At 36.0% G+C, this 12,654-nt stretch overlaps 2 protein-coding genes and 1 long non-coding RNA gene across 10 annotated transcripts; all 3 read left to right on the top strand.

Moving 5' to 3' along the window:
- The first annotated feature begins 152 nt into the window (after nt 1-152).
- Nucleotides 153-2,561, top strand: LOC107275027 (odorant receptor 13a). 5 transcript variants are annotated; one of them, XM_015754757.2, is made up of 6 exons: nt 153-1,427; nt 1,487-1,713; nt 1,792-1,891; nt 1,961-2,056; nt 2,105-2,278; nt 2,368-2,561. In XM_015754757.2, exons 1-6 carry the CDS (start codon nt 879-881, stop codon nt 2,416-2,418), a joined length of 1,197 nt encoding a protein of 398 aa, XP_015610243.1. In that variant the 5' UTR covers nt 153-878; the 3' UTR covers nt 2,419-2,561. The 5 variants fall into 5 exon arrangements, with proteins under 5 accessions (XP_015610243.1, XP_015610244.1, XP_015610241.1 ...); XM_015754758.2 differs by having other exon boundaries at nt 1,487-1,734; nt 1,792-1,885; nt 2,123-2,278; XM_015754755.2 differs by having other exon boundaries at nt 1,487-1,734; nt 1,792-1,885.
- Nucleotides 2,562-3,005: 444 nt separating this feature from the next.
- LOC107275028 (odorant receptor Or2) lies at nt 3,006-7,407 on the top strand. 4 transcript variants are annotated; one of them, XM_015754761.2, is made up of 7 exons: nt 3,006-3,460; nt 3,521-5,161; nt 5,524-6,134; nt 6,203-6,302; nt 6,389-6,484; nt 6,587-6,742; nt 6,860-7,407. In XM_015754761.2, exons 2-7 carry the CDS (start codon nt 4,970-4,972, stop codon nt 6,905-6,907), a joined length of 1,203 nt encoding a protein of 400 aa, XP_015610247.1. In that variant the 5' UTR covers nt 3,006-3,460; nt 3,521-4,969; the 3' UTR covers nt 6,908-7,407. The 4 variants fall into 4 exon arrangements, with proteins under 4 accessions (XP_015610247.1, XP_015610250.1, XP_024935692.1 ...); XM_015754764.2 differs by having other exon boundaries at nt 3,521-4,349; nt 6,860-7,082; XM_025079924.1 differs by lacking the exon at nt 3,006-3,460 and having other exon boundaries at nt 5,012-5,387; nt 6,860-7,082.
- Nucleotides 7,408-9,833: 2,426 nt separating this feature from the next.
- On the top strand, nt 9,834-10,989 carry LOC107275032. Its single transcript, XR_001539596.2, has 3 exons — nt 9,834-10,093; nt 10,256-10,336; nt 10,426-10,989. It is a non-coding gene; the product is annotated as an uncharacterized LOC107275032 (long non-coding RNA).
- Nucleotides 10,990-12,654: the final 1,665 nt, after the last annotated feature.

The raw sequence follows: 12,654 nt of genomic DNA, 5'->3' as shown, positions 1-12,654 counted from the left end.
GTTGTTTTAGGTCATGAATATTACGCTTTTATATTTACTAGGCTTTCTTTTCAGTTCAATGAGAAGAAGTCAAATAGAGAAGTGTGTTCTTTTTTTTAATAGTATCGCTCTATAGTTTGAACACGTTTTTTGAGATTTATCATGTTTGTCAATCATCCCATACTTTTCTGGTACCTATGATACTAGGCTCTTTGTATTTAAAGATACGCAGTTGGCTAATGAGAAATATTTTTGCTACAATTTTTTTTCTATTCAATCCCTAATTTTAAAAATTCGTATCGACCATTGAATAAAGGGGTATATAATAAACGAGTTTTATAGTATCATTAGTGGTTCATGTATTATATCCCAAATCTTTACAGGTTAATCTGAATCGAAGTTAATTAAATATAGCATAGAATTAAAAGCAGTATTATGCACAATAATGTATGTGCTCTTGATTCTATAAATATCATAAGAAATTAACAAAGAGATCAAACTTTCCTTCGATTCTATAAAAGTTTGTATTGTCGTTCTGCACGCAAAGCTTGAAACCCAGGAAACTCTATCGGTCTAGCATTACTAATGCAAGAAATTCTTACATGGTAGACGGTTACCAGAATATTTAACGGAGTCAAGAAAAGCGCAGGTGCACCTTCATACACATTACACTCGATACAAGCTCTGTCCGAAAGCTCCGTGGCATTTGGTTCGTCAGCTTAGAATTGTGGAGCTTGCAAATGGACGCAGCAGTATGGACAGTGGTTGCCGTGTAAATTTTATTATAAATGTCATGAATTAAAATTAATTTCGTAGAATCCTTTTTCCAAGATCATTTACTCTTAACAAACAGTAATAAATACTTATTTAAAAAAGACTGATCGAAAGTTTTTACCGAAATGGAAAATCAGGAGTCATTCGATGAAATGATACGGGTGAATCTTTTTCTTCTGAAATTCTCAGGAATAATTCGTGCGTCCGTAGGCAAAATATCCCTGACAGAAATCTTGTCAGTTTTGGCATTTGGACTTTTGGCAGCAATGTCTTGCTCCTATTTAAGGGATCTGCTGCTAACTGATAATATGGAAGTGGCGATGCAATCTTTGGCATTTATGATTACTGGCTTCGGAAATACCTTACATTATATACTGATAGCTAAAAGTCGTGCAAAGCTTTGTGACGTATTGGCAACGTTCGAGGATCTTTGGGGGCTCTTGGAAGTTCAAGAGAAACGAGTGCTAATGTCTTACGTCAGGGACGCCAAGAAACTCACGTATTTCTTTATGTCACAGTGTGCAGCCACCGTTTTTTTATACGTTGGAGCACCGGTTATTTTTGGAAATGGTTTTGTCAGGGTCAATGGAAATATTACGGAAAGGATGTTACCATATTCATTGATCTTTGAATGCAAAGACTCACCCTGCTATGAAATCCTTTATATTCTACAGGTATTATGAATTTAATAAAATTTATTTACTCAAAATTTTATAATTCAAAAAATTTATAGATACTAACGGTTATCAACATAGCTATCACGTATATCGGTGTTGATACCATTGGTCCTGTTTTAATTTTGACTGTCAGTGGCCATATGAAGATTATCCAAAATCGAATAATGTCATTGGGATCGTCCGAGGAATTTGAAAATTTCAAAAACGACAAAGTGAAGCGAATATCTGATTACGAAATTTCGCATTTTCAGTATTTTGGGAAATCTTTCGAAGCCTGTGTCAAGTATCATCAGACTGTTCTAAAGTGAGATAACGCGTTAAAGACAGGTTGAGACAATTTTCAAAATCTCGTTTTTTTCAGACTTTGCAAGGACATCGAAAAAGTCACGAACAAAGCTTTTCTCGTGCAACTAATAACGAGCACGTACAGCATTTCGGCGATTGGTTTCAAGATGGTTGGGGTATTTTGAATGAAATTATTTTTTTTTTTAATTATCAGTTAAAAAAAAAGAATTTTTTTTAATCCATAGAACGATTCCGACAAATCGAAGTACGTTACGCAAATTGTACTTTCGTTGGTTCAGCTGTTCCTTTGCAATTGGCCTCCCGATGTTCTTCAGAACGAAGTGAGTTTCTCTTCGTTAAATTAATAATACGATTTCAAGCTAATACAGATATTAATTCATTTCAAGAGCCAGGCAGTGGCGTATGCTGCATATTTTATGCCCTGGTATCGTTGCAGCAGAGACGTCAAAAAATCCACGGAAATCATAATAATGAGAGGGCAACGTGTTGTTCGTTTAACAGCTGGTAATTTCGTCGACCTGTCATTGGAGACATTTATTAGGGTACGTACAAATTCAAATTTGATAAATAAAAATAAAAATGGTCAAAGTGTCAAATAAATGTAACACTGATTAGATTTTGAAAATTATAGATGGTTTCGTCGGCATTGTCTTTTTTCACACTCCTCAGAAGTATCGAGTGAATTTCACATGTACACATGAAAAAGAGTTAAAATGAATCAAATCTTTATTTAAGTTCATTCAATGGTAAAATCATGAAAATAATACAGTTGAGTAGGGGTAAGCTAAGGGATGCTAAAAAATAAAGGACTTACTGGTGCGATAAGGGTGGCTTTTAATCCTTCATAGTGCAAGTATGGTATAATATTTTTTTGTTATTTTCATTTCTACTCCTGTTCAATATTCTTTTTCATTCTTTGGCTTAGAATCAATTTTACGTACAATTTTATTATTCTTGTAATCTTTTTCATAAAAGCTTTTCTAGTAGTAGCTGTTATATGTATATATGTACATTGTATTCTTGTTTGTACAACTGGAACAATGCAAATGGCCGCCGTTCGCACGTCTAGTGACTTCGACGCCGAAGGACTAGAATACACGTGACACGTGACTCTGTATAGAATAATACACAAAGCTTTCCACAGATGGCGGGAGCTTTTCATGTGCTCTCAAGGCAACGGAATTTCTATTGGACACACGAAAGAGCTTTTGCCATGAAGCGAAAACGTATCGATTGAGTAGAACAATAAGATAAACTATGAGTTGGTAAATTAGTATAATTTCTATACTGTCAAATGGTAAGGATAGATTTTTCTATTGCTTTGGGCAGTTTTAATTGACAATAAATCTACACTGTATACTAAAATCATTTGTATGCTTATGTTTGGATTAATTGAGAGCTTTCAATGAAAGCTCGGCATGTGTCTCATAATACTTAAAAAAAAAAGTATTAACTTTGTCACGTAGGATGGAAAAAACGTGTAATGAAGTCAGTCGAACGACACATAAGAAAGTTTTTTCACAGTTTGTACAATGGATTTTGTGACAGGACACGTGATTCGATGAGCTGTCAATGAATTTTATGTTTAATAAAATCTTCAGAAAATTCTTTTCTCAGAGGTGTGAGCCTTGCTCGATGGTCTATAAAAGCTGCAGGAAATTAGTATGAAATATTTAATGTATTCGTCGCGTTGAATATCTAGTTTCCGCAAATCAGTTGTACTGGTAAGAAAAAAATAATCAAAAGAATACAGAAATGCACCTTTATGTAAATTTCTGTTTCAGATGCCAGGGGTACGTTTTTCTGTGTATGAAAAAAATGAGCTTTAAGGTTTCGTATAAAAATTATATTTCTTAAAAAGCATTGTGACTAATGACGAAAGGAAATTTAAAAAATTTATTAGTATCAAGTAAAATTTTTTTCAATTTATAATACATTTTTTTAATCGTGCTTTTTTTTTTTAATATTTTATATACTACCGATTTCGCAATGATCCTCGTTTGACGCCATGTTCTTGCGTCATTCCCCACCTGAGTCTATACGGGACCTGCGCATTCGATTTCATGTGATTGGCCAATAGAAACTTACGGATTCCACCCTTAGCTTTTCTTACATACGTATGTAAACGTACGTTTACTAATGCATTTGTGGACCAATATATGTAACCGGCGAAAGAAAAAGAAAATGAATAATAAATACCGGACAATAAAAATTTTCTGGCAGACAAGGAAAAAAGTGCATGTTTATTTATGGGAATCACGCGAGGGTAACGTGGACCGTGAGCTTTCCTAAAGTTACGGAAGTTTGCGCAGAGGGAAGTTTATAATAAGTACCTAGAGGACTGATAACTTGGAAAGCTCGATTGATCTTCGATTTCTAATAATATATTGATATGCGATAGAAATCGAAGGGCGGAAAGGAAAAAAAACTCGAAAGCTCAAACAGTCTTACATAAAGCTTCGATACAGTCGGTTCGACTGAAATTTGATCATGATGATATTTGATGATAACCTACCTAGAAAAATCTAATATTTCAAATATAATTTCGAAGTTTTAACTCGCATCAAGTCTCAGTCGAGAAGAATAATAACAAAGATCGATCAAACTGCTCGAGTAAGTTTTTGAATTATTCAAAAAGTTCTAGAAGCTCTCACTGAACTTCTTCCCGCCTGCCATCACGAAAACCTGAACACGTATCGACCAATAATAACAATAATAAATATCACCTAATAGCACAATTCTAAAACATACAATTTTTTTCGAAAATCCAAAAATCCAAAACTTCAATCACTTCACTATAAATTGCTTTTTTTTTAATTATAAAATTCTCAGCCCCTCTTCACACTCCCTTACACCGCCATCGAGTCTTATATTATTTATCATTCTGGATCATTAATCTATTTTTAATTATTGTCAATCATTCTCAATGATCCATCATTATCAATTATTGTTAAACACTATTAAGTGCATCATTCCTATACTACTTTCCTGTCAAACCCCCTCTACTGTCAGTATACAAACCCATTTTCCGAAAACTTTCTCGAGGGACTGTACACGGCGCATCCCTAACAAGATTCCAGTTAGCGTCGAAGGTCGCGCAGTGCAACACCAGTTAAATCACCCGATTCACCCTCAGTGCATCGAGTAGAGATATTCACTGATTTACGAAGATTAAAATTAAACGCCAGTGCGAGAAAGTATAATCGTCCTCGGTTTTAACGTCGACGACGAACATGACAATACAAAAAATATCATTCGATGACGTAATCATGCTAAATCGCGTGACACTTCGTGGAGTTGGGATTCTTAAGTTTCCAGGATTCAAAAAATCCTCCAGCAAGATAATTCAAGGATTCTTGATTGCATTGATGATGGCGAATGCATTGTATCTAATGATCAGCATGAGCTACGTATTAATATTCTCAGTAAGCACTACTGCACTTTGATGCATGAATCTCGAATTTTATCAACGTGCACCTAAACTTTTTTTTATGGTCTATCTGGATACATTGCATAATGCATAAACAGCGTCGCCTACTTATCGATGTCTCACTAAGCACTGTAATGCAGAAAACTCAAATTTAAACTTTTCTTACGGACTGTCCATCTGGATACAGTGGCAGAATACATAATCAGCGTCACCTAAGCACTGTAACGTATAAGGCTCAAATATTATAAATCTGCAGCTAAGTATTTTTTCCAAGCCCTGTATTCTTCCCATTCGTCATATAGCGTCCTGGCTTTCTGACTCCTAATAAAGCAGCAACGTTTTTAAATAATTTATTAGAATCACGAGATGACTACATTGCTAAGTACGATGGCACCGCTAATGTCAATTACATCAGGATCATCACGCTACCTACTGGCAGTGTACAATAAAGTTTTGATAGAACGTATTCTGGAAGTAAATAAGCAAGTTTGGAATTGCGCAACCAAGCAGCAAGACTACGAGACGTTAAAGAACTATGGATTACGTGCGCGAGCACTGACAGCAATGCTTTTCGGATCTGCATCACTTACGGTCGTCTTCTTTTTAGCAACGCCAATTCTAGCAATTACGAATGAGCCTATGGACTTCTATAGCAATTCCACGGGAAATTTCGCATTGCGTAGAGCCCTACCACTTCCAAGTCCATTTGAGACTTTTTCGTCGCCTTATTACGAATTGGCGTACGTTGCTCAAGGAATTGCCACTTGCTACCTCGGAGTTGCAGTTAGCACTGTGGATGCACTTTCGACAGTGCTCGTAATACATGGCTGTGCGCAGTTTAAATTGCTCAACAACCGGCTGCTTGGAATTGTTCGGCAAGATTTACAGAGTGCCAGCAATTATTATGGACATGACCAACGCGCACGATTCTTTAAGACTTCCTTTCGTTTTCATCGATCGATTCTTGAGTTAAGATCGGATTATTTTTGGGATTTTTTATTTTATTTGTAACTTCTAATATAGTCTTTATCTTCAGATATTGCTACACGCTGGAGGCTGTCGTATCGATCTCAAATTTGATTTCGGTTCTTACTTGTATGTGTGCGATCTCATTCTGCGCTGTGAATATTGTTCGTGTAGGTAGATTATGATTTATTTTAGAAGAAAAATTTGAAAATAGATTGATTAATAATATTTTATTGATGAATTTATTAATTAATAGGGTGGTGCTGATCTTTTAAAATTTTTGGGCTTGTTTATGGTCTTCATTATGCAGATGCTGTTTGTTTGCTGGCCGGCAGATTATTTGTCATCCGAAGTAAGGAAATTTTTGAAAATTCTTTTATTTTTTATTTCGAGTCATGTCGAAATATCGCGTTTTTTTTCTATATTATTAATAATTCTTCTTTTTTTTTTACAGAGTACAAACATTGCGTTTGCTTTTTACAATTGTTCCTGGTACAATTACGAAAAGTCTATTGGAAGTTCTATTCAAATTGCAATTGCACGTTCGCAAAATCCAGTTGCATTGACTGCAGGAAAGTTCGTCATTATGTCGCTGGAAACATTTACGTCGGTATGTTCTTCTTTTTATCTTTATCACGAAGGAAAAACAAGCGACAACTCCAGTCAGTGGAATTGCTTTTATAGAAGTGTCTCTTTTTTTGCTAATTATCATTATCATGATTTTCAGATTCTCTCGAGTGCTATGTCATTTTTTGCAGTATTAAAATCAATCTGAAAATTTCATCAGTACCACTGATAAAGAGCGCTATGAGAATAGTGATGAAATGTATGGCACAAAAAAATTGCATAAAACGCGAAATACGTCATTACACACGGAATTGCTCTTGTAGATACATCGATGCAATATAATAACAATAATTGACATAGCGAAATACTATTTTTAATTTAAAAAAAAATGGCTCATCCCCTTTTTCCATTTTTAAATCTACTCGCCAGAAGTTATTTTATTCTTGTGCGTTCAACCCCTATTACCATTCAGATCTCAAGGGGTGGAAATGCGCAGAAATTTCTCTTTTACGATTGGATTGCGCATTGCAGAGTCACGCCTATGTTATGCTCTCTACCAATGGCAATAAAATTAGAATTAACTTATATATTTTACACTGGCAATCAATATCTAAATTCGTCATAAAAAATAGCACTGCAAATTGCGCTACAGGCATCAGGGATGAAGTACGGAATGATATTGTCAATACAAAATTAATTTAGCACGTAACGTGAATCTGATAAAACGGTATAAATAAATTTCACTAGCAGCTTTCGAACCTCTTCAACAATTCTGATAATACGTTAATGTCAGCTGACAGTAAAGTACAAAGATGGCGCCACAATCTACATCTTCGTTATACACATACCCAATAAGTCAGAGGAAAGCTGCTGAAACCAATAGCTTACAGAAAGTTCCAACAGATGGCGACGGCGTCGTACCATACGTTGACACTCGCATACCAGTTTTCCGAATCAGATGAAAATTCACTTAACCAACATAAATATTCGTGACACATTAAACCGCAACTTGAATAGTTCTTTTGCTGGATATACCTCAAAACTGAATTCAGAACAGGATAAAAAATTTGTTCACAAATTCCACCCTACGACGGACAATCTTTGAAAAAGGATTAAGGAGTTATTTTTTATAGTTTGGAAAAAAAAAAGAGAAATTCCAAAAATCATCTACTCCCTCCGTAATCTTTAACAGGCCAAAAAATTTCCTACACTTCACCAACAAAGAGGTTTTCGTTGTAGCACTTGACTGGCGCTCGCATCGATCATTGTTTCTACACTTTTTCCAGAGCTTGCCGAGTGAAATAAAAAATCGCAGCAATTTTTTTTAACACTTTATAAAAGTGCATCCCAGTGACTCCCGGGTATAGTTTTTAGTTGAAAAATAAATAAAAGCCCTCAAGCTACGATTCATTAGTATTACCCAAGATATTCAGAATTCAGGACTGCCATTCTGCAAGAAGCGAATGAAAGTCCTGGAAGGACTATTGGCCAGGAGTAACGAAATCCACGTACCTATCTGGGACAATGTTCCATGTACCAAGTTCTTGGTACATGGAATGATTTCAAGATGGCTTCCAAGAAGGGTCGGGAACTTGCTTACTTCACTCGTTAGACATCCTATTGGCCTAGCTATCGACGATCACGTCTTATACTTTCGAAGGGGATGCTGCACCAGGATACAATTTCGCAGTTGTATTTATTCCTATAACAAAAAAAAGCATACGTAAAATATTCTAACCTAAAACTTACACTTGAATATTTTAAAGAAAAAAAAAATTAAGTATACACTGTAAGCTGTGAAAAATATTAAAAATTCAAAACGACTGAGAAAATATTAAAAAAAAATATCTGTAAACACTACAACCCTCGTAGCTGTTGCTGGGACGAAATAAAGCTTGCTATCACCCCTATAAACATAGAAAGCTCTCTCATCGCCTTTCATGAGCCACGTGCAGCATCCCCCACGCAAGAAGGTCGCTGTGGGTGGAATGAATGACGTGGACGGTACAGGCAGAGGGTAGAGGGTGGTTTTAGGGGTAGGAGTTAGACAGGATAGAAATGGCGATTCTCGATCGTGGATTCAATCCAATTCTCAACCGTGCTTTATTATAAATAAAGATGAGAATTCTGAGCTCGTCTGCCGTAAGGTTGGCAGAATGGCTGGACCGAACACTTGATGGATCACCAACCCCAAGATATTCGTTCTTCGAACGAGACTATAGAAGTCAGTGATAAGGAGAGATAAGGCACGTGGGCATGAGCAACGCAGATGGAGGAGGTTCTGGAGGTCCTGTTTCGGTACTGGAACGAGCTACTTGTTGCCACTCAACAGATAAGAGATCCTGATGCGTGTCTGGTGCTGCTGCCTTGTAAGGATACAATCAAAAAGATACAGGTTAGGTTGGGTCAACTAGCTAAATAGATAAGACACACACGTATGGGATAAGTGAATTCTCTTGTAATACTGCCAGAAGGGCTGTTATGGGATTTTAAAAGAAATTTGAGATTCTTAAGACTGCTTGGTCTTTGCCATGACAAAAATTTGGATTTCTTCATTTTTTGACATTGTACCAATTTTGATATATGTATACGTTTTGTAGAACTTTTTTGAATTGATAATATATGTGGAGGGATGATAGAGGATGATGCTGGTGAACGAGAAATGGTAAGTAAGAGACAGGGGTGGGTTTTGGAAATTAATTATAGGCGATAGGGGTGGCTGAGAGCCACATCTGGTACGGACAGCCCTTGTGACGATGCACAATAAAGAAATTCCACGATTCCGCTCATCTCCGTTGCTCTTCTACATTCTACTGGGGAAACCGTGTACAACCTCTTCTCGGTTCTGCCTTGTGGCGGCGTCTTTACCTTCATCCTATATCTTTCAGAACGAGATCCTTCAGTTAATGAAATCCATTGCCAAGTTCTATGACCAAGATGAGTACCAGCAAGGCGAATATCGAAAATCATTTTATTGTTTCAGAGCCTTGCTGGAATTGCTTTTGTTTGTTAATAAGAAAAATATTAGGGGCATTTAAAAATATGTCGCACGGTTTGCCGTTTTATCTTTAAAAATTCTTTAGTCTGTAACGGAGACATAAGAAAAACGTTGCTGGGAGAGTAGAGTTTCTTTTTTTTTGTAAATAGTTGTACTGCGTTTTCAAGATGGCAAGAGTCACTAGAACTCTTTGTCTGCTTCAAAGGAAATAAATCCTTTTTGAGTCAATATGAAAATTCCTGGTTGAATTGCTTGTCTTTTGGATTGATCGGAAATCCATGGAATTACTTATCTTTCGGATTTTTGGATCTTTGGAAGTTATTGGGATATTCTTCCGTCTCAAGATGACGGAGACTTGTAAAGGACAGGCATGCTCGTATTATCACGTATAATTTGGTAAGAGAATAAATAATTTACTTTACACGAATTTTATGTTAAAATATTTTTTTTTTTATCTGAAACCTATTCAACGATATCATTTATACTTAGACACGACCATATGGAATGTACGAGAGTGTCTTATTATATACGAAAATATTTTTCATCTAAATCTTACAGGTTCTCGATTTAAAATTCATACTGAGACCGTTGTGGCAAGATTGTTGGAATATGTATAAACGATTTAAAGAAATTGCGCAGGTTAGTAAATTTCAACCATGAAACGTGAATAATTCGCTATATTAATTTTCTGGAAACAATTTTATAATTATTTTAATAATAATTTTCAGATCCGAAACGAGTCATGTTCCAGTATAGAACCAAAAAAAGTCCGCCTGACAGCTCCTCATTGCACGAAAATCCATTATAAAAGTCAGTGATAAAATTGTTCCAAAATGAAATGACAAGGAATCCGAAGAAAGTGAATTTCATGGATTTATCGATCAATTCCAATATACCTGATACACAAATCCTTAATACCAATAGGATATATTGTTAATCAATTTTTTGTCGTCCAATCATATACAAGTCCCTATCACAATAACACACTCAATAATCATATGGATCATCCATCAACACTAAAAAACGCTCGATCAAAAATCAAGTCAAGATTATCAAGTCAATAAGCCCCCAAGTCGGAACGAACTCCCAGGAGGGTGATAATAAAAAAAAAGTTAAAAAATAAAGTCAAAGTAAAACAGAAATTTCTCATCTATTATCATCAAAGTACAACGTCACAGTAGTCAACAATGGCGTTCTGTAGCGATGGGATACTTTTAACGGCGCCAAAACCTTTTTCGTGTCAATAAAAAAGTAAAAAAAAAAAGAAAATAAGACAAAAACAAAAGAAAAAGTGTAGCCAAGTGTAATGAAATTTGTCAAGAATAAAATTTGTAAGATTAATTCTTGGCCTTTTCCTCTTAACTTTTTTTCAGAGCTTTTTCCCTTTGCCCTTTCCCTCTGTACTCTTCTTATTAACTGATTTTATAACACTCCTCTTCCTTCTCTTGCCTTCCATCTTGGCTACTTTCTCTTTATATTTACTTCATTGCAATCTTTTCGTATATTTTACTGATGGCCACTCATAAAAGTCCACGGGCAACGCCGTCGCCACGATGAAAAGCCTTACGAACTTTCGAGGGCTTTGTAAATGTAAAAAAAGAAAACCATAGCCAATCTCTGGTTAGTTGAACTTGCGAGCTTTTGCACTTAACGATCCGTTAATACGGAAACTTGAATAAGCTTAGTATGTTCATCCACAATATACTATATACACAAAGTCATCATCCTTCACAGTCAATTACAGTTCAGATATCACTGACTGTAGTACAAAAATTTCCAGATACGATAACAGAGAAAATATTAACATTATATATTTACAGAGAAGAAAGTATTGATTTATGTTGGTTAATAAAAAAAAAAATAGCAAGATTTTCTTAGCAACAAGTTCCGCCTCCCTTAACTGTTTGACTTCTAAACTCAACAAGTGACTTGTAGAGAGACGCGAGAGAGAGAAAGAGAGACAGAGTGGCAGGCTGCCAGATACCGAGCTGGAATTTCTCTATTGCTTTTGGCTTCCGATCCACAGGTGGCTACGTTCACGTCGAAGCTTCACCAGGACACGTAATATTCCCTACGGATTACTCTCAGTTTACATACTTTTTCAAGAATCGGACCGTTAAAATTCACCATGGATTAACTGCCGAAATTAGACGACTACGTTCTAGAAATATTCCGAAAATGCGGAACTAAGGAGACACACTTGATAAAGGAATCTTACCACGTATGGAGGATGAATCTTCGGCTAGGGGATTGTTTTACGTAGAAAAGATCTTGGAGAAGCTTTTTTCCAGCCAGTAAAGTGTCCTACGTATGTGACTGGAATTTATACACATGCTTTAAGTAGAAGAAATGGAGTGGCTTGTTATGTTACACTTTATTCACTCGCGGCACTGAATTCCAAGGATTGTTTCTGAATAATGGTAAGGATTGATAAAATTAGTTGTATTAAAAGTATATGTCTGTACCACCGGTTCACTGTATTGCGACAGACTCGACGAGTATTTTGATTTCATTTTACTCTGCGTAACGCGTGGCTATTTCTATTTAACTGAAAGAATCGCCGCTAGGATGCGCCGGAGTGTAATAAATGCCTTATTGCAGTGCCGTACCAAGGGAAGTAAGTACCTCCATGACAATTTTCCACTTCTTTATCCAATTTCTACTTTTTGGTATTATTTCTTCTTCTTTTGTGAATAACCTGAAGTATGAAATTGTGGAAATTTTAGTGGACGATGGAATGGAGATTTGGGGAGATAATATGGCCCCCTTAGTGGTTTTGTGATTGGTACAGGAAAAGTGGCTAACTGGAAATCTTTGAAGGATAATAGAAAACGTAAGACAAGGAATAAAAGAAATAAAGAGAAAAGAGATGGCAACAGCCAACTCGTCATTGTCCTCTAGGAATGGAAGGGTGCACTTTGCGCAATGGTCGCCCCGGCACTTCCGACGATTCTTCG

The sequence above is a fragment of the Cephus cinctus genome, unplaced genomic scaffold (assembly GCF_000341935.2).
Source record: "Cephus cinctus unplaced genomic scaffold, Ccin1 Ccin1_scaffold0123, whole genome shotgun sequence".
In the NCBI taxonomy this organism is placed as follows: domain Eukaryota; kingdom Metazoa; phylum Arthropoda; class Insecta; order Hymenoptera; family Cephidae; genus Cephus; species Cephus cinctus.
Note: the sequence above shows the minus strand (reverse complement) of the source record. Positions and strands in the feature narration are given on the sequence as shown.